This window comes from Sturnira hondurensis, unplaced genomic scaffold (genome assembly GCF_014824575.4).
Source record: "Sturnira hondurensis isolate 20B ecotype Veracruz unplaced genomic scaffold, ASM1482457v3 Scaffold0020787, whole genome shotgun sequence".
Lineage (NCBI taxonomy): Eukaryota > Metazoa > Chordata > Mammalia > Chiroptera > Phyllostomidae > Sturnira > Sturnira hondurensis.
The window spans coordinates 3,005,632-3,031,662 of NW_028093418.1; the positions used below are offsets into that span (position 1 = coordinate 3,005,632).

General features: G+C 50.4%; 1 protein-coding gene across 4 annotated transcripts in view; it reads right to left on the reverse strand.

The window, feature by feature from the left end:
• The window catches only part of ANO10 (anoctamin 10), a 116,059-nt gene that overhangs the window by 8,115 nt on the left and 81,913 nt on the right, over positions 1–26,031 (reverse strand). For 2 of the 4 annotated variants that reach the window (XM_037030412.1, XM_037030413.1), the window contains exon 12: positions 24,249–24,365. The exons of 1 other annotated variant lie outside the window; for it this stretch is intronic. In XM_037030412.1, the coding sequence (XP_036886307.1) occupies positions 24,249–24,365 (117 nt within the window). Of the gene's footprint in view, positions 1–23,734; positions 23,877–24,248; positions 24,366–26,031 lie in introns of those variants that run through there. One more of the 4 variants, XM_037030416.1, reaches the window with a different exon arrangement.

Genomic DNA, 26,031 nt, shown 5'->3' on the forward strand with positions numbered 1-26,031 from the left:
CTCGGCTCTCCCACTGGGGCCTCTGGTTACACAAACTCCCCCGCGGTCCCTGCACCCCTGACCGCGCAGCCAGGGAGCTGGGCCTGCTCCCCCACGGGTGCTTCGTTTGGGCAGGCTTTTCTCCTGCCTCTACTTCTTTGTGACTGAGTTTTCAAAAACAGTTAAACGTGAAACCTCCCGTCTATTCTGATTAAACGCTCGCCTCTCCTCTGCCCTCATCCCTGACGCCTTCACCGGCGTACCCGCCACCCTCCCCTCTCTTCTTTCGTCTTCAGGTGTCTCCCTCTGGGGGCATGTCTCTGACTCCCAGAGCTCCTTGCAAACACCCATCTATGAGAATACAACGCAGTCCCTTCTATCGCTACTTAATGCCTCCTCTCCCGCACCGGGTCTGCACTTCTTCCTGCCTGGGAGGGCCCCCTTTTGCTCCAGAAGTCTCAGACGCTAGGTGCTTCCTTAGTCTCCCCAGCAGTCAGGCCTGAGCTGGCCAGTAAATCCCAGCTTGGGCTTGAGTCTGCTGGGGGACTTTTGGGCAAGGTTTCTCTCCCTGATACAGAGACTCTGAAGGGAAGCCACCGTTCCCCTTGCCTTTGGATGTGTGTGAAGAAGTGCAGCCACCCACCTTCTGACCACAGTGAAAGCCAACGTGCTGAGTGTGGCTGGATGGGAAAACAGGGAGAGCCTATGGGTCACTGACCAATGTTACCGGCCTGTTCCCAGACCCGGGCAGGCCCACTGAGGGGTTCACCGTCACCCTGCACTTGGAGTGCACTTTAATAACTTCCATCCTCTGTATGGGAGCCACCCAGAAACATCCCAGGCTGCGAAAGTTCCTAAATCTCATCGCTCCTATGCTCTCCAGTGACTGGGCACCTTTTCAACTCAACGTGTCGTAGCTGCTATTTACAGTTCTTAGTCGGAACGTTTTCGTCTAGGCATCATTCCCCACCCCCCCTGTATATTACAATATGAAGTTCTCTGTGTTACACTGGCCCATTTTCTGACAAGTTCATTCTTCACGTGCACCGTGGTACTTTCTATGGGTCGTTACACTCTACTATCTTAAGCCTCACTCAGAACCCCAAAGCACGATCTTCGACATCCCATGCAGCTATTTCTCGTACTGCCCCTTCTTTTTGGTTCCAAAGCCTGGACCTCCAGCATGAAACAACACCCGGCCTCCCTCTCGGGCCCACGCAGCGCTGACCCCTGGCACCCCTCTCCTTCCCCCTCCCCCGAGTCAAGCCCTCACGCGCCCCTCCTCCATTTCCAGCTCTTTCCCTCTGGCCTGCCCTGTCCAGTATAATCCAGTCGAGCTTGCTGTCCGCACCCCACCAGCCCCTAATTATTCCGCTCTCTACAGCAGCCCAGGGACTGAGCTGGTAGAGAAAGAACACTCAGGGTGGCAGAGGCGTGAACACACACAGGGTATGATAACTGGTTTTTCCTGTCACACTTCATTTTCACGAGAATCGGGGAAGTTCAGGGTGACTGGGAGGGCTGATAAGTGTTGGCGGATTTGCTCTCACGTCTTAGAAAGAGGTGCAAACGCAACACATCCTTCCTGCTCGGCAGCACGGGCTGTGAGCCTGGGGCGCCGGTCACCCCACCCACTGCCCGCCCAGGCACCGCGGGGCCTTGCGGGCAGGAGCAGGCTTCCCTGACCTGATCTTTTCCTTTGTGCCCAGCCCCCCTGAAAAGCCCCTCTGCCCTCGATGGGAAACCGCCCTGTTGCACACCCGGCACCAGTAGCTCCGCATTTTTCCTTTTCCCTTGTGTCGGATTCTTCCACTCTCACCTCTTGACTCTAAGGCTTTTCAGGACATTTGTTTTCCTGGCTTCCTTCCTGAATTTTTTCCATCCTGCACAGGAATGTTTAATCCCCTCTAAAATGTCAGAGCCCGGACCTTCTCTCCTAGCAAGAGAACCCGCTAGAATTAGGAGGGAACAACGGAGAGCAGAGCCCCTTCTCTGTGCATGGGCTTCCACACCGACAGCATCGTTGTCCGTGCTGGCGAAGAAAGCCAAGAGGTGTGACCACCGCACCGGAGGGCCGTGGCCTCCGCCACTGAACAGGTGCAGGGGCTGACCTGTGCCAAGGTTAGGTCACATGCCTGCAGCTGCTAGGCTTAGGTCTTAGGATACAAACGCAGGCTGCCTGGCTCTCAGCCACTGTCCCCGCCACCTCCCTCAGCGCCATACTTGTTGGCGTTCGAAGGAGGCGCGCTCCTCTGCGGCTTCCCCTAAAACTTGCGCTTTGATCTCAGGAAACTATGGTTTCGCCACCCTTTTCACTCCTACCCAGTGGAGAGGAAGGAGTGTGCACCAGGCTGCAGGCGTTCCAGCCCAGGGGAGGCGACTGGTGGTGCAGTGAGACATCACCCCACTCCCCCCACACCCCACCTAGGACAGTCTTCTAGCAGATTCATTCTCCTGTTTTCGTTCCGCTTTCTTACCATATACATGACAGATTTTGAAAAGCAGGTTTTACTTTTGATGAGATGACATGTATCGATTTGCTCTTTTAAGAATCACATTTTAAGAGCCGTATCTAAGGAACCTTGGCCTAATGCAAATCACAAAGGCTTCATGCCGTGTTTTCTCTCCCCGGCAGATTCACAGTTTGCGGTTTTACGTTTAGGTCCAGGGGCCACTTTGGTGCGCGGTCTGGGCCCGCATTTATTGTCTCGCTCATGGATGCCCAACCGTTCCCTCACCACGCACCGGAAACACTGCCTCCCTACTGCACCGTCTTTGTGCGTTTGTCAGAAACTCAGCAGCACACCCTAGTGTCTGTCTGTCTCTCATACTACTGGTTTTCTGCAATAACTGATGCTCCTAGCTGGTTTCCCCATTTTAAAAAGAAGGGCCAGGTGACCCCTGGTAGTCCACTCACATCTGGGAAAGGAATAGGTGACAGGAAACGGCAGCTTCCAGGGGTTTCTTCTGTCCTTGTCCCATCTGCCTCCACCCTGCCCTCCCCTGGGAGGAGGGGCTGTGTGGAGGCTCTGTGTAAGAGGAGGGCAAACACTGTGCTGACGCGCCTGCTTTCCTTTAGGGGGTGTGTGCAGGCGGCAGGCAGGAGGATCTGCAGCCCCACGCGGAGCGGCAATAAGAACCCCAGGGGTGCGGGGCCAGCATGTGCCACCCCTGGGTACCGGGTCCTTCCCTTGTGTCCTCGCTCTGGGAAGTCCAGAGGAACTTAGGGACCTCTCACAGACCCAGAGCTCTTCCACAAGCCCCTTCAAAGGGCGGCCAGGTGCTGGCCTGAGATTCTTCTCCAGCTTGGGGCGACTCTCACCTCCCAGCCGTGTCTGAAGGGGTCGCAGCTTCTGGGCTCTGGTTCTCTGCCAACCTTTCCTACTATTTCCATTTTGCAGAAATCCCTCAACCTTTCTGAGTTAGGGGACGGTACGCTCTCCAACATTCTTAATGGATTTATGCTTTTCTTTTCTTTTTCCTTTAAAAAAAATGTGTTTTGCAGGAGGCAGGAGAAAATGGAGTATGTTTGCACTGGGAAGTCCTACTAGATGGCATTAGTTAGGGACATGTGGACTCACTCTCCCATGGAATGTCCACTGAGTCGTCCCCCAGAGACAGAAGGCAGCACCGGAAGCCGGGCCAGCTGGCGGTGCTGCATGGGGCGAATGGGCTGGCCGGGAGGCTGGGCGGGTCCTGAGCCTCTGCGGAGGCTTTGCCATCTGTGAAACCAGGCGTGTTTGGAGAGCAGCTCGGCCCCCTGCTGTGTGTGCAGAGTGGGAGCACGGCCTGATGGAGCAGGGACGCTGCCAACCACGCACTTCTTTTCCTTTGCCATCTCCCCATCTCTCTCTCTTCTCTAGAACAGACGGGCATGTGTGGGTGCACTTCTAACGTCCAGTCCGCACTCTGTGGTACTGGGTTTTGTCCTACAATACGTGTAAATGTGGTCCCGCACACTTTTGTATTTTGGGTTTTGTTTTGTTTTTTTTTTTTTTTGGTTTGGTGGGTTTTTTGTTTTTGCTTTTTAGATTTGGTAGTACGCCCCACTCCCCACCCGAGGAAGACAAGCTGGCCACAGCGTTCACGGAGGCACTGCCAGGGAACCAGCATCACCGTACAGGCATTTCCCAGCGTCTGAGACCATTCACGGCCCACAGCAGAACAGGGGTCCGTTTCAAAAAAAAGGAAAAAAGAAGAAAACTCTAAAATGTTGGGTTCTCACCTAGGCTAAAGTTCTGCCATTAAATCACGCTGCATAAAGATACATCGAATTTTTTCAAAAAGAAAGGAAAAAGCAAACACAAAACCACGCCACAAAAATAGTTCAAGACTCATCTGTTGTTAATGAGCTTCTGCTGCCGGGCTCTCTGCTTCATTTGGATCTGGCTGTTTACGCACATTTTTAATTTGTTCGATCATTTCACAGAGCAGCAGTTTCAGGGTTCAATTTGTTTCAGGCAAAATGGACTGTTACAAAATACCCAGACCACTTTCAGGTTGGAAAAATGAATGAACTAAAGTTGCGACGACCCGACAGGATGGCTTTTTTGTCCCAGTTACAGAGTGGAGTCTGTAAATGTGGACAGGTGCAGCATCGCTGTGACAGGAGTAATCAGTAAGATGAGCACAAACATGTCCTTCTACTTCCTAGCCTCCCCTGGCATTCTCAGTCTCGCCCGAAAGGCCGCCACAGTTTCAGATGCACGGTTACTCTGTGGTCACTGAGTGCCAGGCGTCCTTAATCTGCATGGTGGTTCTGAGAAGGTGGCATCCCCACCAACCCCCCGGTTCTGCTGAGGAGGCAGACGGGTCTGACAGGGAGGCCCCTGCGCCTGGGGTGAAAGCAGGTGCTGCGGGCACAGGCTGGTTGGGGACCGGAGTCACAAACGCCCCCCAGTAGAATTTCCCTCAGCTCAGTGGCTGCAAAACTCAGTGGGTCCCCTGACGCCTCTGCTCACCTGCTAGTTTCCTTAAAACGAACAAATACGTAATTCTCATAAACCATGAAGTACCACTCTTGCCACTAAAAACTGTACGACAGTTCACAAAGACATGGAGTTGGAAGGACTGCTACGCCCTGCAGATTGCCAATGCATCTGATGCCCTGTGGCCCTGTGGGGCCTGTCTCCCACCCTCCACCTGCAGAGGGGGCCACGCCCAGATCTGGTGACCATCATCGCTGTGTGGACCCCAGGGTGTACCAGTTATTACCTATGTGCCCTGGGTGGTCTCCTGCCCCAGGAGCCCCTCCAGAGTACGGTGCAGAAACAGCGTCAGCTTACTGGAGGCTGAGGGATCCCCGCCCCTTCCAAGGCCACACCCTGGCCTGTGCTCTCCATCTCACAGCTGCCCACACCCTCGCCCTGTTACCGTGGTGCCCCGCTGGCACCGCTGGCACCGCTGGGGACCATGAGCCAGCCCCAGGTGAGTGCTGGGGTGGGATAGGTGACTGCAGGCACGGCTCGGAGGTTGGGTTCCAGACCCCCGTAAGGAAGTGAGTATCTCAGTAAATCAAGCATCTCGGTAAAGCGAGTATCACAATAAAGCAAGCTGTAGCCTTTTGATGGTAGAGGGTATTGCCCGCGGTCTGTACAAGATGCGCCTGTGAAGAGCAACACAGCAAAGCGCGATAAAACAAGGTGTGCTGTGTAGGTGCATGTCTTCTCCTCAAGCTAATTCAGAGACACACCTCAGTGTTCTCAGGGACCGTGATTCTCCAGTGGGAAGCAGATGCTCTGAGAAGCCTCTCCTCCACACTGCTCAGTGCTCCAGCTAGTTGTCCGCACAGTCCTTCCTCCGCTCGCCGCCCCAGCCCGAACCCTGGACCACCCAAACCACAGCTGCTCAGCACAGGTGTGGAGTCCTGTGCGGAGAAGAGCCACGGTTCTCTGACTGTGCACAGAGGCGCCCCACAGCGCTGCAGGAACCCCGAAGCAGACCTTTGTCCGGTTGCGCCTCTGATGAGACCAGGGCCCTGGCCAATGCCTTCACTGCAGCCCGGAGGCCCTGAGCAGAGGACCCCGTTCAGTGGTGCCCGGACTCCCAACCCACAGAAACTGACGGAACAAATTCGTCGCTATAATAAAAGAGTAAGTTTGGGCTCATTTGTCATGGAGCAACAGAAAATTAACACAGTGTTTAAGGCAGATACTATCAACGCCGCACTCTTGGTGCACTGAATACATGAAGCATTCGAGCAGAAATGATCTCCAAACTTCTTATGGCTTAAGAGAAATAAAGATTTAGAAAATGTTTCAGATCTGTACCATAATTTCCATTGCAAATTGATCTAACCTTTTCCAATCTTAAGAAAATCCAAATTCCTGTGGGTTACTTGGCTCTCTAGGCAAAACTGTTCCTGGCTTTGCAAGATTTTGGTGCCTAAAACTTTTAAGAAACTCTACCTTTTGGTGAACTCTAACTCGAGTTCCAAGCAAGCCCCCCCCGGAGGACTCCCCCCTGGGGGGCACCCACCTGAGGGAATCCCACCTGGGATAGATAGAGAACTACATCTTAGTTAGAGGAAGAACCAGGGGACTCCTGGTGCAGTTCACAGGGAAGACGGCCACCTCCATCCAGGAAGTCCCCACAAGTTCCATGAATCCATTGTGTTGTGACTTTATGAAGATTCAACACTTTTTGTTCATTTATGGAAAACTACAAACCATTCCTTAACAATTTTTATTTTGTAGTTTTGAAAAAGAACTAGAATGTCAAACTTAAATGTATACCTACCATTGCCTAGTTATTGATAAATTTATCTGTTCTTGCTATATTTTCACCAGCTACTTGGCCAAAGGTGATGACCTACCTCTTTGGGCCTGACGAGGAGGATTTCCCTCTAACTCACTTCAAGTGGCACAGCAGTTCAGGTGCCACAACTACACCAACCATTCTTCAAAGCGCATCGTGGACAAGGAGGAAAAAGGCAGCGTCGCCCTGAGGTGGACACGGTCCGTGTGAAAGCGGCACCGCGGGCTGCCGCAGCGACCAGTAGGAACCCTCAGGGTTGCGTAAACGCGGCTCTCGGGGAGCAGGGAGAATCCCCCCTGCCACGGCACCGCCTCACCAGTCCTGCAGCCGGGCACTGGCTGCTGCTTCCAAGGGGCTGCGTCTGCCTGTCCCGGGCGGGCCGCCCTGGGATCGGCCGGCGCTGAGTCCGAGCCTCCGCTGCCCAGAGACATGATGGAAACAGCACAGGTGCTGGCGTGCAAATGCTTTCTCTCACCACAGTCGGCTCACTTAACAGTCTCGGGGCGTGGGGTTAACACGGACCATGACCACGCTGTTAGAGACACATTTTTAAACACCATGAGCCAACACTGAAGTTCTAGAGGTGAAAAGGGAGAGAGGCACCACCGCCTGTTGGCCACCAACTTTCAAACCACAGTCCCACCGCTCTGCTGTAAGTTATCAGCACCAGAAGAATTGTCCCCAGCACACACAGGGCTGACAGCAACACCAGTTACTAATGGCACTGAAGGGCTGCCGTGAGGAGTCATGGACGCTCAATGCAACAGTCAGCACACGCAGAATGCGCTCTGAAGACAGGTGTGCTGGAAGTCCCCCAAGGCAAACTGCTTCCTCAGGTCCCTGGTTACCCACAGGGCTGTGCTGTAGCCTCTGAAAAGTTCCATCTAGAGCAGAAAGGATGACGTGAACACTAACATCCCGATTCCTATGGGGACAGACATTTCACACAGTGGTGCCAGTGGGTCACGGGGCCGTCACGTGTGCACACAAGTCTCCATGAGAAGAGCTGCCCCGCAGCCCCACAGTCACCTCAGGGGACGCCTGGTCCAAGACCTCAGTTTAGCAACAGGGACACAAGCAGAGGCTCTGAGACCTGCCCCAGCTGCCGTGGCGGCTCCGCGCCAGGGTTTGGCCTGAAACCCGGGCTGGTTAAGGTCCCGGGACCTGTGGCGACCGCCAGACTGCCTGTGGGTCTCCTAACCCCAAAGGAAATGCTTCTCTCCCTTCCCCACACTTCTCTGACTCCCCGGGCAGGGCCTGTCCCTAAGGACCCTTGACCAGGACAATGGCCCTGCCTTGAGCAGCTGTGCACGTGCCGCCTTTGGGAACACATGCATGCAGATGCGTGAGCAGCAGGTGGAGGGGTGGAACGTTGCTCCTTATCACACTCCTGCACAAGCAGACAAGACAAGAGAATGAGCCACCCTCTGGTCACGACCGGTGCCAGCACACAGAGATGGAAACAGCGAGCGCATGCCCCGAAGGACAGCTAGCTTCACCACTGTGGTGACCCATGAGTCTTGAAAAAGAAGGAGACATTTCCAGGGAGAGGAGTGGACAGAGAGAACCAGCAGGGTGAGGAGAAAGTCAGGCACAAAGACGGGGTGTCCTAGGAACAGGGCACAGCTCCATGCCTGGAGAGAGGCGTGGGCTTTTGCAGGGAGATTAGGAACGGGGGTCGGGGGCAGGGGGGTCCCCGAGGTGAGGGCCAGACTTCCCGAGGAATGTGGAGACGCTGAGGGTCTGAGCAGGGGCAGAACGGGGAGGTGCATTTATCTGTGGGAGAGCAAGCGGCAGCCAACCAAGTGGAAGCTGCAAGGGGGGAGGAGTCAGAGGCGGGGCAACCAGGCCCAGGAGGGAGGAGGGTAAGAGACCATTACCATATTCCTGACTAAAAAGAAAGTTTCACTACCAAAGTACTGGCAAAGTCCAGATACCATCTAAAATAAAAAGTTAGGGACCTACATTCCCAGCCTGAGCAAGGAAACCTAAAAACACAGCTAGCTTATCAACACAGTGAGCTTTCTCTGGTCGCAGAGTTCTCCTGTGATGTACAAGAAGAATCTTCACTCCTCTAAAAATTGATTTGCTAACATAGTTTATTTATTAAGTATATCTCATAGGTTTGAGTTACATTATTACGATAATTTCTGTACATGCTAAGGCACCAAATGAGAATAGAGCTGTAAGGGAAACCAGCAATACACATTGTGATTTTGAAAATGGGTTGGATTTTCAACTCAGCGCCTGCTCCTCTGTGGCATTCAAAGGTGTATTTAAGAGTCTGGCAACTGAAGAATTGTAACCAGAACGTACAATTTCACCAACCAGGCATCACTCCTGAATCTGTTCCTTTGGACAGAAGGAAAGCGTGGCAGGTCTCGGTGCCGTTTAAGAAGCACCGAAAGCATGAGAAATGTCTGTTGAAGAGCGAGTCAAATCGTGACCTGGAAGTCCTTTGGCCCAGTGCTCTCACCTCACTCAAGGCCTGCAGTGGGCGCCCTACCCCGAGCTCAGGCCCGGGTCCCCCCCACCAGCGCTTTACTCTTTTGCCTTCGGGCTGGGGAATCTAGAGCGGGCACCGTGTGAAGGTTTTGTAGCTCTGGATATTTTCTGAACAGTCACGTTCCCCGTCCAAGACCAGTCCTGCTTTCCAGTTACTTGCACTACGAACTATTCACCAGTATCTGGTGGAGCAGATTTAAGCCCACACACACCACCAGCGCCACCCAGTCAACACCCAGCACCCACGAAGGAGCGGGGCCTCGGCCGCGGGGAACAGAGGAAGTGACCTCCCCTCCTCTGGGGCCAAGCATCTGTGTCTTTCAGAATCTCGTTTCTCCAGATAGAAAACACTGTTTGCATTACTTTACGGGAACTGGAATGAATTTCAACAGTTAACTACAGTAAAAGAACAACTACAACCCAACATTTCCAAATAGATGCATTTGCATTACTAAGTTGTAAGATAAAAATGAACTAACCCATCTAATTTAGATTCCACACTTGGGGTGAATGGGGCGTTAACACAATATTGGATTTAAAAAGCCCCATCAAAGCTGAGTGTCTCCCAGGTGTTTTAAGGGGAGTTGACTCTTTGCAACTTTTTATGTTACACTTGAATGTAACTCTTTTTTCAGCACTACTGTTCCCGAAGACCCAACCTTTAAGGAAAAAACTGGAAGTGGGAAGGGAGCAAGTCTTTCCTTTGTGTTCCATAAGAAGGTGGAAATGTTTCTACCACGTTAATTGCTTTGGAAAGTGCACAATAAAAGGCATTCAGTTTTGTGAAATTATCTAACTTTTTCCTGCCTCACAAAATCTACCACATTTAACATAAGCTCAGGAAAAGGTAAAACAAAGGGAATAAGAAACTGCACACAGTTGTGTTTTCTAACTGTATTTCACTAAGTTGTTGCAAAAAGACTTTTCCTCTAAGTAATTTGACATACATCCTACTACTGTCATTTAAAATTTTTATTTTAAAATATTAGTCTTCTTGGTGGTCCCACATCTGATTTTATAGAGCAATACTATTTAAATTCCATCATCTAGAGTGTAATGGAACTGCTTATGACTGGGATACTGTCCCTCTGTATTCATATTTTATTTAAAACACAACGAAACAAAACATTCCAAGCCTGCAGCATAGTAAGCTATTTTGATGTGCTCTGAAAACCGTCAGAAAACACAATGAGCCTTTTCGATCCACATTGTGTGGTTTATATACCCAGCGAGGAAGTCACGATACCACCCCCTCCACCTCCCGCGCCTCCTCTGAGCCCTCCGAGACCCACGCCAGCCCAGAGCAGGAGAAACTGTACCGGAGTCAACCGTGCTAGGAGGGCGGAAGGTCTGCCCTGCGTTTCCAGGTGGGGAATACGATTCCAAGGGGTCTGAAGAGCAACCTTCCCCTAAACTCTTGACTACGTGGCTGCTGTTCTGCTAACCTGGCCAACAGAGGCCATGCCTTCCCTGCGGGTTCGCCTATGAGGAAAGTGGCACACTGTCCCACAGCTGAGTGCTGGCATGGCAATGCTCTGTGCCCACAGCCCTGGGCACTCAGTGCCTTGTCGCTGTCGCACGTTCAGGTAGCGATGCTGCAGGGAGGGGGAAAGTGGGCGGGCGGGGAAACGCAGTCTGACTGTAACGCTAATTCAGATCGGGCTACACAGTTAGCACCAAAGGGAGGCCCAGGCCCAGTGGGGCAAAACTTAATCCCACCTTTTTGTTCAGTAATTTTCCTGTGAGAGAAACCTGCCTCCCCTTTTTACTTGTGTCCCCGAAAAAGCAGATCCCACTGATGGTGACAACGGTCCTGCAGCTGACTAATGACTCTGAGTGTCCGCATGCGAAATGAAGGCGGATTAAGGGAGATTTAATCCCTTGGAAGCTCAGGAGGATATGAGAGGAGTGGAGCTCAATTTTGAAAAGACATTCTATTTTTCTTTGGCTCTTTGTTCTTTAATCAAATCAGTGGAAATGAACTTGAAGAGCCTTGCAGAGCAGGCTGGCGGGAGCTTCCGCAGGGCTCCCACTTGGGCCGCTTCTCTCTCTGGAGCTGCGCCACCGTCACAGCGCTCAGAACAGTGGAAAATGTATACTTTGGCTGCAAAGAGGCAGATGGTTTCGAGTCTAATGGGGGACCATTTAAAGATGCCCTGGCCTGCATTTTAAATTTCAGATACAACTGCATTTTGGAGTTACTGTTTCCCAGAAAAATTAGTTTCAAGGGGATTTCAACCAGACATTTCTTCCTGAGATTGCCACTGTGTTAAGATGTCACTGGCTCACAAGAACTTGGGTGCTTCCTTTCTCACTCTCTACAGGTAACCTGTTTGATTTGAGCACCCGTGTCTGTCCACAGAATGGGCCCCAGTGCTAGAAAGGGATGGCGTGTGTACATATTTATTTTAACTAGAGGTCCACATAATAGTGGTATCCAAACTGCCACAGGGGCATTTGATGGCTTCAATAAGATTCCTAAAGCTATGGATGGAAAAACAAGCAGATCGCACCACCAGACATAAAGGACTATGCGATCCACTATGCCCTTCTGTATTGGCTCTAACTCTTAACCACTTAACCACCTCTGACCAAGTCCCGGAGGTTAGAAAGGGAATGGGTGGAGCCTTGGGGCTTTTACAAGCAGGCGAGGGCTGATGCAGTTGGTTTTGAGCGAATGTGGAGAAGGAGGCAGCTACACCGCCGCCAGCAGTCCGGGCGGTTTTCCACCAGCCCAGGCAGGGCTGCGGAGGATGGCTGAGAACACAGTCACCGAGGCAGGCGCAGGGGCAGGGGCAGCTGCAGTGAGCAGGACCCCACTTACCACACCGCCCTCAGGCCACAGTCATGGTTCCCAGCCTGGGATGCACTTGGGGCGCTACTGAGTCAACCACTCACCTCTTTCGCAAGGGCTGTCCCCACCGCATGACTTCTTAGTCCTAGTCAGGGCATTCTTTTTTTGAGCAAATGAAAAAAAAAAACCATACAAATGGCAAACTGTTGTCTTCATTCTCTGCCTTATTTGAACAATGACAATTATGTGCACTATGATCTCAAACAAAATTTTTACTGTGGTAGAGCCATCAAAAAAAAATGCCTGCACTTGGGAATAAAACCACTCAGATGAGCAGGAGGCAACTGCTGTTGGAGCTCTCAGATGCTCCGCTTCTGTTTCCTGTTACTTCTCATCCCTTTTCCTTTTCTCTAGGCCCCAGGGGAAGACAGAACGTTTCCTTTCCCCAGAATGCACGTGCATTTGGGTTCTAGTTCAATTTAGGGTAGGTTCTGAGACCCTTCTTTGTGCTTTGAAGACTGGGAGACAGAACCAGCAGAATAAAAGGAGATGCATGAGCATCTGCAAAGATGTACAGAAGAAAAAGCAAGATAATCTGCTAAAAGAAAATGAAGCGAAAAAAAGGGGATGCAAATAGTAATAGGCACAAAGAACGAAGGTTAAATGGAGGCGGTCGGGGAGCATCGATCTCAAAGAATAGCCACTCTGTGCACTTAGACCTTTCTCTTCCTTCAAAACAGGAAAAAGGGGGGTTATGACGGGAGGCGGGGGGCATGTGAAAGAAGGGAAAAGCTTTCCGTGCCGCACACGCAAAGCTTCCGTGGAACAGAAGCTCAGTTCTATCGCGTGGAACTTGTATCATTATTCTCACTAGAAAATCTATGCTCTAATTTGCTTCAGATCTATTACTCAGGGAATTCTGCCACTGAAAGAGCAAAGACTTACCCTGTCAAGCGTGAGCCCAAGAGGAGCCACCCCACAAGGGCCCCACTGCGATTCCCGACGGAAGAGCCTGCCTGGCAACCCGACGCCGCCCTCCAGGTCCAGAAATTCATTTGGAATCCAAGTCAGTTTTGGTTGGTTGGCACTCCCAGACGACCTGGTTTTGGCTAACACGCAGCTGGACAGCAGCTGTCTGAAGGAGTCACAGGGCCGGGGTGGGGGTCTGAGGGGCTCACTGCCAGAGGGTAGGTAAAGCTCCCCAGTAGGTGGTCTCTCCTCTTCCATAAGACCTCCAAGGATCCCACCCATTTCTAAGGACGGACTATTGGTCAAGAAGTTCTCTGTTGCACTCCACTGAGAATCTATTATTTATACCCATCATTTCTATGGCATAAAATGGGGAAAAGCCACAGACTTAGGGCTGCCAGCCAGGGCCAGACTGTCCTGGCTCAGCCTGTGTGGTGGCTCCTGGGATTGTGCCCACTCTACAGAGGAAGAAACTGAGGCCTGGAGAGATCTGGGAACTTGCCCAGGGTTACTTAGTAGCAGCGAAGCTGGGGTTCCTGAGACATGTACACCTGACTCCAAAAGCCTCTTCTTAACTCCCAAAGCAGGCAAACTACCCTTCCCGCTCTGGCCCCATTTCGCATCCTCAGAGAACTGAAATGCTTCACTGAAGACTAATGTTTTGCTACAGATTGTGACAAAAAAAGGGAATTTCTCAGCGAGTGTCTCCGATTGTAACTGTTTAATCACACATCTTTTTCATAGAAATGATTTGTGCACATCTAGCCTGCATAAAATTTAAATAACCCAGACTGATGTTTTTGGAAATGGTTTTCTACAACATACATTCACAATAAGTGAGCCCATTAGTCCAAGAAGTCAAAAAGCCCCAGTCTGGGTTTGTCCTGTCTCCAGTCAAAACAGCATCCATCACATGTGAAGGCAGAGGGGCTGGAGCTGCGCTTCCCGGGCGCCTGCCAGTTCATTTCCCTTGTGCCTGGGACTGAAACCAGATGTGCGCATTAAAAATACGCCCATCATTTTTTTCCAAGACAACTCAGAACAAAATAGCCTGCAAATCTACCTACACAAACGCTGCTTTAAGCAACTTGAAGGAAGGAGTGAAGAGATTCTTGAGACCCATTTATTTTCTAAAAAGCAGATTTTTTCCCCCAAATTTTTTTCAGTGTGTGTGTCGGGGGTAGAATCCAGACTTTAAAGTCGCAGCCCTGATATCACAGTTCCCTGGTGGATAATCACCACTTTATCGACTCTGACAGGACAGCCACCAATAAAAAATAAGTAAGTAAAAACTCAAAAGCTTATGGGGGGAAAATTCCCTCCCCCCAACCACAAGTTCAGGGTGGGAGGACGCCACAGTGAACAGAGCTTTGAAAGGAAAAGGGAGAGAAGATGATGCATTTCTGAACTGAATTTTGGGGCCCAGTGGTGTCTGACTGGGTCTGGCATCTGCTCTGAGCTTCTTCTTCCACCACTTTCTGCACCTGCTCACGTCATTCCGTCTCATTGGGAAACGGTGCCACCACGCACATTCGCAGAAAGCAAGAGATGTCCACGGTCCAACCTAAACCTCATGCCACGGCTACCCTGGGGAACCACAGGGATCCCCCAGACGGTGCTCTGAACCCGACTCCCCGGCTGGGCTGGGCAGGTGAGTGAGCAGTGGTCAGTGCATTGGGTCACAAGACACGTTGTTCCAATGTCCGTTTCAGGTACCCAACAACCAGCATATCAAGTTGTTTGTGTCATCAATTAACACCCTTTCAGGGCGATTTTCATGTTCAAAGGGGTTCTACAAAGACGGTGAACTCACTGTTTTAGCACTGCCTACGTGCCAGGCACTGTGCTACTCACGGAGTGATCTCATTTCACTTAATGGTAAACTCTACCTGCTTCTCCTCAAGCCCCAGAGAGGTGGTGGAGGAAGGAGGGAAGAACACCAAGCCGGGAGCCAGATTCTGGCCCCACCATACCTTGTTTGGCTGGCCAGGTAAACTCTCTAGTCTGCTTCCTCGTCTGCACAGTGCTGGGGTGAAACCCACCGGCCTCCCCCAGAGGCTGTGTAGGAACTCATGGAGAGGACGGCTTCAGGGGGGCTTCGGTGGCTGCAGTGTCCTCAAGAATGTGAGCTTCAAGTATTATTATCTTCCAGGCCACATGGTGCGGGGACTTTGCAGCTCTCTGGACGAGGTGCCGTGTTTCAGCAACGATGGATTTTAGAGTCCACAGTAAAAACAGGTACAGAGAAGTGGAAAGGTCTGCAGGACGGCTCAGCAACAGTGATGGCCTCAAAGTCCCAGAGCCTTCTTGGACAGGGTAGTTGGAGGTACTAAGGTCGGGGAGCATCGAGAGGGGAACTCTGGAAAACCACCAAATCTTTATTGGTTGTTCTTTATGTGGGAAGAGGGAGCCAAGAGAGCATGGGACTCCAGCGCCAGAGACCTGGGTATACGGCATGGACTGTGATTTATTGATGATCTGATTTTAGACAAATCACTTAGCAATTGCTTTTTTCCTTTCAACTTCTTATTGCACAAAAGTAGAGAGACTAATATAATGAATTCCCACAAATCTACTCATTACCCAGCTTCAACAATGATCAATTCATCATCAAACTTGGTTCATCTGTCACCCAGCCTCCTTTCCTGGATTATTGGCTCATTAATTACCTATTATTGTGTAACAGATAGCCCGGCATTCAGTGGCTTAAAATAAGCATTTCTACATCACCCTTTCTGTGGGTCAGGAATCTGGAAGCAGCTGAGTGGCGCTGGCTCAGGACCGTAGTCACCTGAAGGCTTGACTAACCCGGGCCATTAGCCAAATCTGGCCCGTTGCTTGTTTTTGTTAATAAAGGTTTATTGAAACACAGCTTCTCTCATTTACGTATCGCCTATGGCTGCTTTTGCGCTACAGCAGCAGAAATGAGCAGTTTTGATAGAGACTGTGTAGCCCACATGCCTCCCAGATTTACTGTCCGACTCTCCTGAAAAAGTGGACTAGGGAATCCGCTTCCAGGGTGGTTCGCTCATGTGGCTGTGGGCCGTGGGCCATGGCCTAGTCAGGTCGCTTCTCCTCTGGCTGCTTGGGAGTTAGTGCACCACCTCAGGAGTTCCCTGGGTGGAATCCAAAACTGCGCCCCCCCCACACACACACACAGGGCAGGGTGAGACCGAAGAGAGAGGCAGGGCATGCTGGATTGGCAGGGGGCAGTTTTAATGAGCTGGGGAACTCCGGGAGGAGGCGTGTCTCGGGAGGCTGTCAGAGGAGCAGGTCTCCATCCAGGCCCGGCAGGATCTAAAAGTTCACACGGAGGCCTTACCGGGTTCAGTCACAAACACGGCCCAGATGGGCTGGATACCACATCGCCCTGTCGAGGCTGTGTCCTTGAAATAGCCCCCACTGTGGGGGCGGCAGGCAGAATGTACAACCCGAGGATGGGGGTGGGGGGTGAGGAGCTCCTGCTGCCTGGCCCCCCTCAGAAGTCGTGTTCCCCAGACAACCTCCTCCGACACCGAGTGTCCTCGTGACGTGGCGGCAAGTGGTCCAGGAGGGAGAAGAAGGCAGAGGCCAGCATGTCTTTTTATGACCCAGCCTCAGAGGGGACACGCCAACATCTCTGCAGCGTTCTGTTGGTCACAGACCAACCAAGACAGAAGGTGGGATGGCCCTCCACAAGAGTGTAAATACTGGGAGGCAGGGACATTGGGGACCAGCTTGGCAGCAGCCGCCCATGGTTAAGAACCCTCTCCTGAGCCACTTGAAGCAGGGTTTGGAGCGGGATCAAGAGTTTTTTCAACTCTGATGCAGGTTTGATAAGTTACATTTTTTGCTTTGACCACAGAATGCACTCAATATTTGTTGCCGAGTTTTAATACCTGTATTTTAATTCTGGCTGTGTATCAATTCAGTATAATATAGCATTTGTGTTCTTAGAGCCATTATTAATGTAAAGTGATTATTTTCCTTTAATTAGGCAGTATCTCAAACAGTTCTTAAGTCCAAGCACTTCTTGTTTTCAGCATTCTATTCTTAGGAGACAGAGGAAAATCACTAAATGTCCTGTTCTCAGGGATTTAAAGTCTAAACTTCTTAGTCTATCGATCACTGTGTTTTCACCCCAATCTCTTAGGTTTACGTTCATTGCATGACCTAATATTCAATCACATCTGAGGTTCTGTAGCATTGGAAATCAATGGAAAGCAATGCTGTTTATTAATATTAAATAAAAGATTTTCTATTTTAGCAACTTACTAGTAATTAAATTCAAAAGTTAAAAATAAAGCCTGTGGTTTCCTGACATGGTAAGTACTCCGTAATGATTTCCTGACTCCCAACTACAACACACAGAGGATAATTTCAAAGTCAAAGGATCAGAATTTAGTAGCAGAAAAAGGCACAGAAGAACGAGGCTTTGACCCTAGTGACGTGCATTTAATTCCTGACTCACTCATCCAACAAATAACAACTCTGTGTCTGGAGTAATCCTGTCCCTAGGAAGCATCTAGTCTGGTCACTGACAAATACCTTTGACCTTGAGGAAGCCAACCATACAGTCTTCTGTATCCCAGAATATTTGGTAAAAACAACAAGTAAATAGGTGCATTTGTGACTGCCCCAGGATTTATCTGGAAAGCAGGACCCCCTCTCACACCTGCTGACCCTAAACACAATGAAATTATTCCTCTCCAGGCAGTGGAATTATTAGTCTAGAACAAAATCTGAGATTGGGTCTCTAAGAACTTTTACTATCTCACCAAGACATATCTTATTTCTTTTTAAGTACATAGTTCTTGGCATTCTACAGTCTCTAGAATTTATTATAGGGTGAATTTTTCCTTTGCAAACACAGACACACTGTAATGCCGTGCGGGACCACGACTCAAAGCGCAGGTGTCTTCGACGGCGCGTCAGCCGGGCCCTTCTGTAGGGGCTGGTCTGTGCTTCTGGCCCCTCTGCCCACGCTGTTCTGTCCGTGTGCACGGTGACTAGGAATGTGCTCCGTTTTATTCTGTTTCATGGCCTATCCAGTTATTGCAACAAGAAAAAACAAATCTGGTTCTGACTTGGCCATGTTGCTTACATCTGGGAACATAATTAAGACACACACATTTTCAATTTTTCTTAGAAAACCATGGAAATAAGTAGCAATTTATAAAAATTGACTACGGAAGGCAAAAATGATCAAAAGCTTCCCGGAGCTTTAGTGAAGCATCTTATTTTAATGTTTAGGTGCCTCTGTGCACTTTGAAGAATGTCTTCTCCAGTGAGAACGGAGAGCGCTGGGGCGAGTCTGCACACCCACGGCAGGGCAGGAATTGTCCGGGGCTGGGCATGGGGTCCTTCTCAGCACTCACTTCCAATTCCTCAGAATGTGTCTCTTCCCTAGTAGCCCCAGGAAGGCACATGGCCAGTCTCCATTTTGCCAGAGTACCTATTTTAAGATTTCTCTTTTTTGTCTGAGGACATCATTTGTCATTTACTTAAAATATTAGCTTCTCAACTAGGTGTGAGCCAACAAATCCAGTATGATTAAGTGGAGACTTATTCATACTCTGCTGGGCATCCGGCCCTGTGCTGGGTGTGGGGACGCAGCAGTAAGACGTCACCTGGCCACATGCAGTGAGGTGAATGCACAGAAACGAGCACCAGGTCCCTGGGTCGCACATGAAGGGGAGACTCCCCGCTGGACGTGGGTGGGGTCTGTGAAGTGGATGGCAGAGTCCCAAAGTAGCAGGGGGCTTCGGCATCCACGAGCAGTGCAATCCTGCCGGACCCAACGGGAAGAGGAAGAGTGACAGTGACAAGGGAGGGGGCTGCAGCAGCACCAGGAGCCAGGATTTGTTACAGCACGAGTCACCCTTGAAGAAAGTTCACCTTTGTGAACTGGAGGTAAGTCACACGCAGATGGCTAACAGCCCCCACCCAGCACCTGGTCTGAGGAGCCGCGGCTCAAGCAGAAAGCTCAGGACAGTGCCTGGCGCATGGCCCACCCGTGCTGGCTGTTGCTCCCCCATTATTATCACTGAGCAGCTGCTGGTCAGGGAAATGGGTGGTGCTGCCGCAGAAGGGGAGCTATGTCTCCTCTGGTTGAATGGCACCACTTCTATCCCAGATTCCTCTCTGGTTTGCCCAGTGATGCAGGGCACCCAAGCATCAGGTAGTCCACCACCACCATCACCATTACCATCACCATCATTACCACCACCACCATCACCATCATTACCACCATCACCACCAATATCACCATCACTACCACCACCACCACCAGTACCACCATCATCACCACCATCACCGGTACCAGCATCATCACCAGTACCAGCGTCACCACCATCACCACCATCACCACCACCATCACCACCAGTACCACCACCAGCACCATCACTACCATCACCACCATCACCACCAATATCACCACCATGACCACCACGACCACCATGACCACCACCATCACCATCACTACCACCATCACCACCATCGTCACCAGTACCACCATCATCACCACCATCACCAGCACCACCGGCACCAGCATCACCTCCCCACCATCCTGCGAACCACTGTGTCTTGGTCACACCGCCTCACTCCAGCCTCACTTGACCTCACATGGTCAACACCATTATCCTTGGATTCACCTCAATGTGGGAAAACAAGTATGAAACAGATAGGTCAAGTTGCTCACCCCAAAGCCGCACAGGGCTGTGAGAAGAACCCCCCGACACAGGAAAAGTGACAGATCTGCTCAGAGGGCTGCCTGAACTCCCAACACACTTCCAACTTTGGCTCGCCTTCACCTTGAGCTTGCTAAGCTGGGAGCGGACTTGGGTCCTGGGACGTGGGTCACCTCCCCCCAGGGACTGAGGCTCCGGCACCGCCTGCCCCCGGGCTTTCCTAGAAGCCGATTCTTCATCTGGATGCAACATTTCATTCTGCAGGACATGCTGACCGATTCACATGCAATCACATATTCAACAAATACTGCACATGCTCATTCTATGTAAAACTTCTAACTTTCCATTAAAGATGCTGATTTATCTACCCTAACATGAGAGTACAAGTGTGGGGAGGAAAAGTTCAGGGGTTCTTGGGAACCATTGGGGCTGGTTTGAGTACAGCTTAACCCTAGCAAATAGAGACAGGACAAAATTCCGGCAGGCCACCAGCCCGCCCTGTCAAGGGTCCCACATCTGTGGGACCCAGTGCTCTGGCTTCTGTGGGGCGGCAGCACCCGGGAGGGCTGGCTGCCCAGAGGCCGGTTCCAATGGTGACCGGTTCCAATGGTGACTGAACCCAGGCTGTTGGGATGTCCTGTCCTTGTGCTCCAGGCCACCCCGTCCAGCGACTCCTTTCTGTTTCTAATTGGATCTTAAAATTACTGAGGGTTGAACGAATCAATTTGAAAAGAAGTAAAAGGGCATCACTAGCATGGTATTTACTGCCTAGAATTCTTTGCGAAGGTTTCACCACCTGAAGCCCAATCATGGAAAATGCCCTTTGCAAAGCAAACAGTTTTATTTTCCCCAGTGGCCTCTCACCTCGGTTGTATCTGATTTACCCACACATTTAAAAATGCCACCATTTCCTGTCTGACGCTGACAAGAGAACAGCTTTCAGGACCTTTCCTGGCCACCCCCGCACTCACCGCTGCCCCAGCTGTCACAGCTGAGAGGAGTAACTGGAACCCCCGGGGCCAGCCCTTCTCCAGGCCAGAATCACAGAAGTGCTGGGTGTCCATGTGTGAGTTGGAGCCTTCCCACAGACTGTGGAGTCCAGCCTTTATTTTCCAGACCAAGAACTGACTCATTCACAGCGGCTGCACTTGGCCCAGAACTCACTTGTTCTCAGCACTCACCTAACCGTGCCTGGGATCTATCTTTGCCGGAGTCTGGGGCTTTGAGGAGGGGGCATGGAGCGATAGGAAGGATTTTATAAACGTAGGCACCTGCTCCTGTCCCCAGATATAGGGAGTAAGACCCTTCAGGGTGGCTCTGGCTGGGTAGCTCCATTGGTTAGAGCATCGTCCTGATACACAAGTTGTGGGTTCGATCCCCAATCAGGGCACATACAAGAATCAATCAGTGAATGCATAAAAAAGGGAAACAACCAATCCATTTTGTCCTCTCTCTAAAATAATAAAACAACGACAACAACAAAATCTTCAGGGTATGAGGCCTAGTCACATGTATTTTTCAAAGGTTCTCCATTTATGGGGCATAGCTCAGTTTAAGAACTCTGATGAATTCCAATTTCTCCATTGCGTTTACTCCATAAAATGGGAATTGAGCTGATGAGTAGCAACTCAAATATTAAGTAAACACAAGAAGTAATCATACGCAGTAATTTCTAATGACAAGTTTATTGTCAATTCCTCGTCACTTCATAGTGAGTCTGGAGATAGGCAGGCATTAATACGATTCACTCTTAGGCACATTTTCAGTCCCTCTGTTTTCTATCTCTGACGGGAGGACTGGGCGGAAGCCCTCTCTGCCTTCACTCCCTGGGAGCAGCCCAGTGGGCTGAGGTTCTACTTATTTACAAACCAGAGAGTTAAATGCCAGGTTAAAGAGAAATAAGAAAAATTCTATATCCCAGAAATGTCAACAGTTCAGCAAGTGAACAGAAGACACACCATTAATTTATTTCCAGAAAGCACAAGCGTTGGGGGTGGGGGGGGGGACCTTTCGTACCTAGCACTGTCTGGAATTTGGGGCCCAGGACAGCAGGAAAGGCAATGACAAGGTCCGTCTCCAACTGACAGCAGCAGGGACCTGGGCCCATGCAGCAGTGCGGACCGTGCAGCCAGGCCTTGGGCCAGCACGAAGCAAGGGGAGGGGCAGCTGCAACAGGCCTTCGGCCCAGCTTGATCCCAGGCCTTGTGTCCTCAGATGGTAATTTTATCAAGAAAGTAGTGGAGGGAGGACCACTTCTCCCTGGCTGCAGCCCCAGGCCCGAGAAACCCCGATCTCACCCCCCACCCAGGGACCAGAAACTTCTGAGCCACGCGTGCACTTCATTAGCTGCCTTTTGTGGGAATGGAATGCCCTGTCCAAAGGCATCTGATAAACACACTGAGTCAACCTTTCGGACACATTTGTCCCTCCAGAACCCTAACAGCACACCCAGCACCAAAACCACGCTTTTCTTAGCTGGTGACATTAATGAGAGAACCACAGTTCTGCCCCCCGGAGAGAAAAGCCCTGAGAGACTTAACATCTTTTAGATCTTTTTTCTTCTTTTCAATAATAGGAGATGGAATTTTGGCCAGTGCTTCATTTCTCAGTGGAGATGAGTGTGCATAAATTTTGCCCTTGGAGTAGGGCTGTGCTTCACTGTCGGGCAGGGTGTATGCAGATACGGAAACCCAGGAGCTGAGATGACTGGAGAGATCATTTGGCCAAATTCATAACAAACACTGATATCCACGAGTCCCCCAAAAGCAAACCTAACAGCTCCGTAGCAGGGCTTTTAGGTAAGTGTCTTCAGCAACCTGAGACATGCTAATAATATCCAACCTCAGAGAAACCCCTTTCAGACAAATACACCACAACGTGAACTCCTGAGGAGGAAAGCTTTCCTCGCCCAGAGCCAGACCTGGCCTTGACCTGGAGTTGATGTGTGCACACGCCTGCAGGAAGCTGCCTGCCCCGATCTGTAAAACCTCACTAGGAATGTAGTCAGTGGGGAAAAACTCTGCCGAAGGCAATGCTTACAATTTAAAACTTTTTTGCTTACATACCCTTTAAATTTGGGGGGTGCTACGTGCCTTCCCAACACAATTTTAAGCTGACATCTAAAATTTTCCCCAAAAGTTAAATAGTTGCAAAAATAAAAAATTTTCTCCTGGACTGACAGGTCATTATAATTATTATTGATGCATAAATGATTTGAAAATTACATGAGCATAGTATACACTCTGATAAACAATTATTGGACATAAGTGTCTGGATACATTTTAGAAATGCATCTCCTAAGGAGGTGATCTGGTTTGGGGGGCAGGAGATGGGGGTGCCTTTGTGGAATGCAGCGTAGCCCCTGCCACCTCTGTCTGGAAAGGCCCTCTGTCGCCTGGGAGGTTTTCACCCGAGACAAGGGACAAGGGAGGGTTCAAAACACTGAGAGGTGCACCTTCTTCTGCAAAGCGGGAGGAGGGCACCTGCGAAAGGACAGGTGGCAGGGGCAGCTGGGGGAGCCGGGCACGTGAGCACCCTCAGGCAGCTGTGTTTTAGGAAGGAGGACTCGAGTAGGTTGAGGATCCGCATGTGGGGGCCCTCACAATGGTCTGTGCCCACAGGCTCCTCATAAAGCCGGAGGGCTCCACCCACGTGGTCTCAGCCTCTCATTTAAATGAGAGCTGAACAAACAGTTTAAAACACGGAAGAGGTGCCAAGTTAACAGCCTGCAGGCCTGTTTCTCCTCTGGGTCTCACTGTGACCTTGAGTTTTACTGAGGAATTTCCAAGCCAATTCCACTTGCGTCATATTGCATCTTACTTTCCCCACTCGATTTGTGGCCTCAACTTTATGTGTGAAATACATATTGTATGAAAATAACTTCATTCTAAAGATTTCATCTGATGTTTACATTTTTTTCCTAAAAAATAAAGGCATATGAAAGTTTGTAAAAAAAAAAGACGAAAGAGGAGGAGGAGAAGAGTATGTGAAGGAGATGTCCAGTGAGTCTGAAACGGCATGCAGGAAGTTAGGGAGCTGTTCAGAACGTGAGGGAGAACTGGTGAACTCCAGCATGAGATTTTTATTCTGTTTTTTACTTTATTTTATTTTTGGTCTCTGGTAGAGTGTGGAAGTCATCGGGAAGAGCTTTCTGCTTCTTGGCACTTTTTGCTGTTTCTGCCCACACTTTCTTGTTCTCTCTCATTCTGCAAGATATTTAGGATTCTGTTTACTCACTTCTTTTTGCTGAATGTTTCTGTAGAAGGCAGATTTAGAAACTGTGGAGAGCAGACCTAGGGCGATTCTTGGAAATCTCTACTTTTTGCTGAATGCCAGCTCTATTCTTTATTTAACATTGCTTGAATGTTTTTGTTTTGCTCAGGTTGCTTAGTTCATTGAACCTATTCGTCACTCATATTATTAGGACATTGGTTTGGCTGTGCCGGTCTAGACGGGGGTCTTCCGTAGCTATTTGAGTTGGGAAGGCCAAGGCGGGGGGACATGCTGAGAGGGCGCCCTCGGAGTTCTGTCTGCTGGCATTTGCTAAAGAAATACATTCATTTCCAGGTTGCCCTTACCTGCTGCTTCAGTGCCTCCAAAGACTCAAACTCCAGTCTGGCCAGCTTCATCTGGATGTGCCGAGGCTTATCGGGTATGGCGAACGCAAGGATAAACTTTAAAGACAGGAGCGCGTGCTGGAAAGCAGAAAGAGAACACGTTGATGGGCCACTGTGGACCGTGTGCACGAGGAGACAAACCGGGCGGCCGAGCAATCTGCGAGCCCTCTCATCAGCCTGCGGCACTCTCTAATTACTGGCCTGGGACATATGAAAGACCCACCAGGCCCACGAACCATATTTAATCCAACCCACTGTGGCCCGTTCAATCATTACTGACTTGCTTATTCTTTTAAACCAGTTATTCCCTTAAACTGATAGCATAGGCTACCCTCAATGTTTTCTAGGGAAAAAATCCCAAAGATTATTCCAGAAAGTCTTCCACAAACTGTTTTTTTCCTGTTTGCATCTTGCTAACCGAAACCTCTCAGCACCCAACACCGTGGAGCCAGCTCACCCTCCGCCCAACAGCGCCCTCCCCTGTGCTGCGCCTCAGGCTGAGCTGTAAGAAGCACACGCGTCCAGACACGAGGTGCCTTGAGTCCTCTGCATCCTCAAGTGTCTGGTGCGGCTTCCTCCAGGATGTAATAATCAGTAAGTGCTGATGAACTGACGGACGGGGATGCACAAAGACTGCAGGGCGGGAGCACAGAAACGCGGAGTGCGTCCTCCATCAGATGCAGAGCGTGCCGTTATGACACGGGGAACTTGCAACTGGGCCACCTTGTCAGCGTTCCACCTTGACGCCCCAAAGAGGTTCCCTGTGTCAACAGGATAAGAGCTTGATAACCACGCGTCTTTTCTTGCAGGACAGAAAGAAGCCACCAGGGCCGTTTCCGTGGGCAAGCCTGTCCTGCGCGGCACGGCCTCAGCGTACTGACGACGCGCCGCCTCTGGCACTAACCTGTGGTCCAGAATCTGAACGAGCAAGACGCTAAAGTTGCCTCTTCAGTGATCACACGAATTATTAAATATTAAAAGCTGTGAGATGATTTTAAAGGTAAGAAAGTAAAAGACTTTTAGGAATATCAGTGAAGGAGATGGAATAGCCTCTGAGAAATGTTGCACTGAATTAGTAACAACCACAAAAAAGACAGCTGAAAAAATGAAGTGAATATTTAACTATGATATTTTTTAAAGGAGGATGAAGGATAAATAACATGGATGTTTCCTGGGAGACGCATGAAATAACGAAATCAGCATCCGACCAGAACAAGCAATAATTCAATCCAAAGACCCGAAAACCAGCAGAACGCCAGGGCAGCCCAGGCGTTGCCTGGTATCAACAAGAGCCCTGGAGAGACCAGGGATGGGCAGCCCTCACGGAAATGCGACTGCCACGACCAAGGGCACTGGAGGACACCAGTTGGGGGTCTGTCATGGCAGCACGAGGGGACACAGGGTATGGATCAGATGACATCGTGTGTTATAACTCTGAGCTAACCGAACTGCTTTAACAGGGGCCTGAGTACAACCCACGAAAGGCAAGTGTGCAATTCGGAAAGAGTGGTGCCGTGCCATTACTCCACCCACTAGAACTCTGAGATACGGTTTCGCCTACCCTCTGCAGGGGGAGTATTAGGCAAGAACTAAACAAATGCGTGCATGAAAAGAGATCGTCCATGTTTTCCAGAAACCACGCGCCTTCCAGTTCAGGGCCCCATCACAGCGGGGTCTCGGCCTCTTTCCCTCTCCCCCAACACACGTGTGTCCGCTTCCTCTCCCTCGGAGTCTTGGTGGGAAT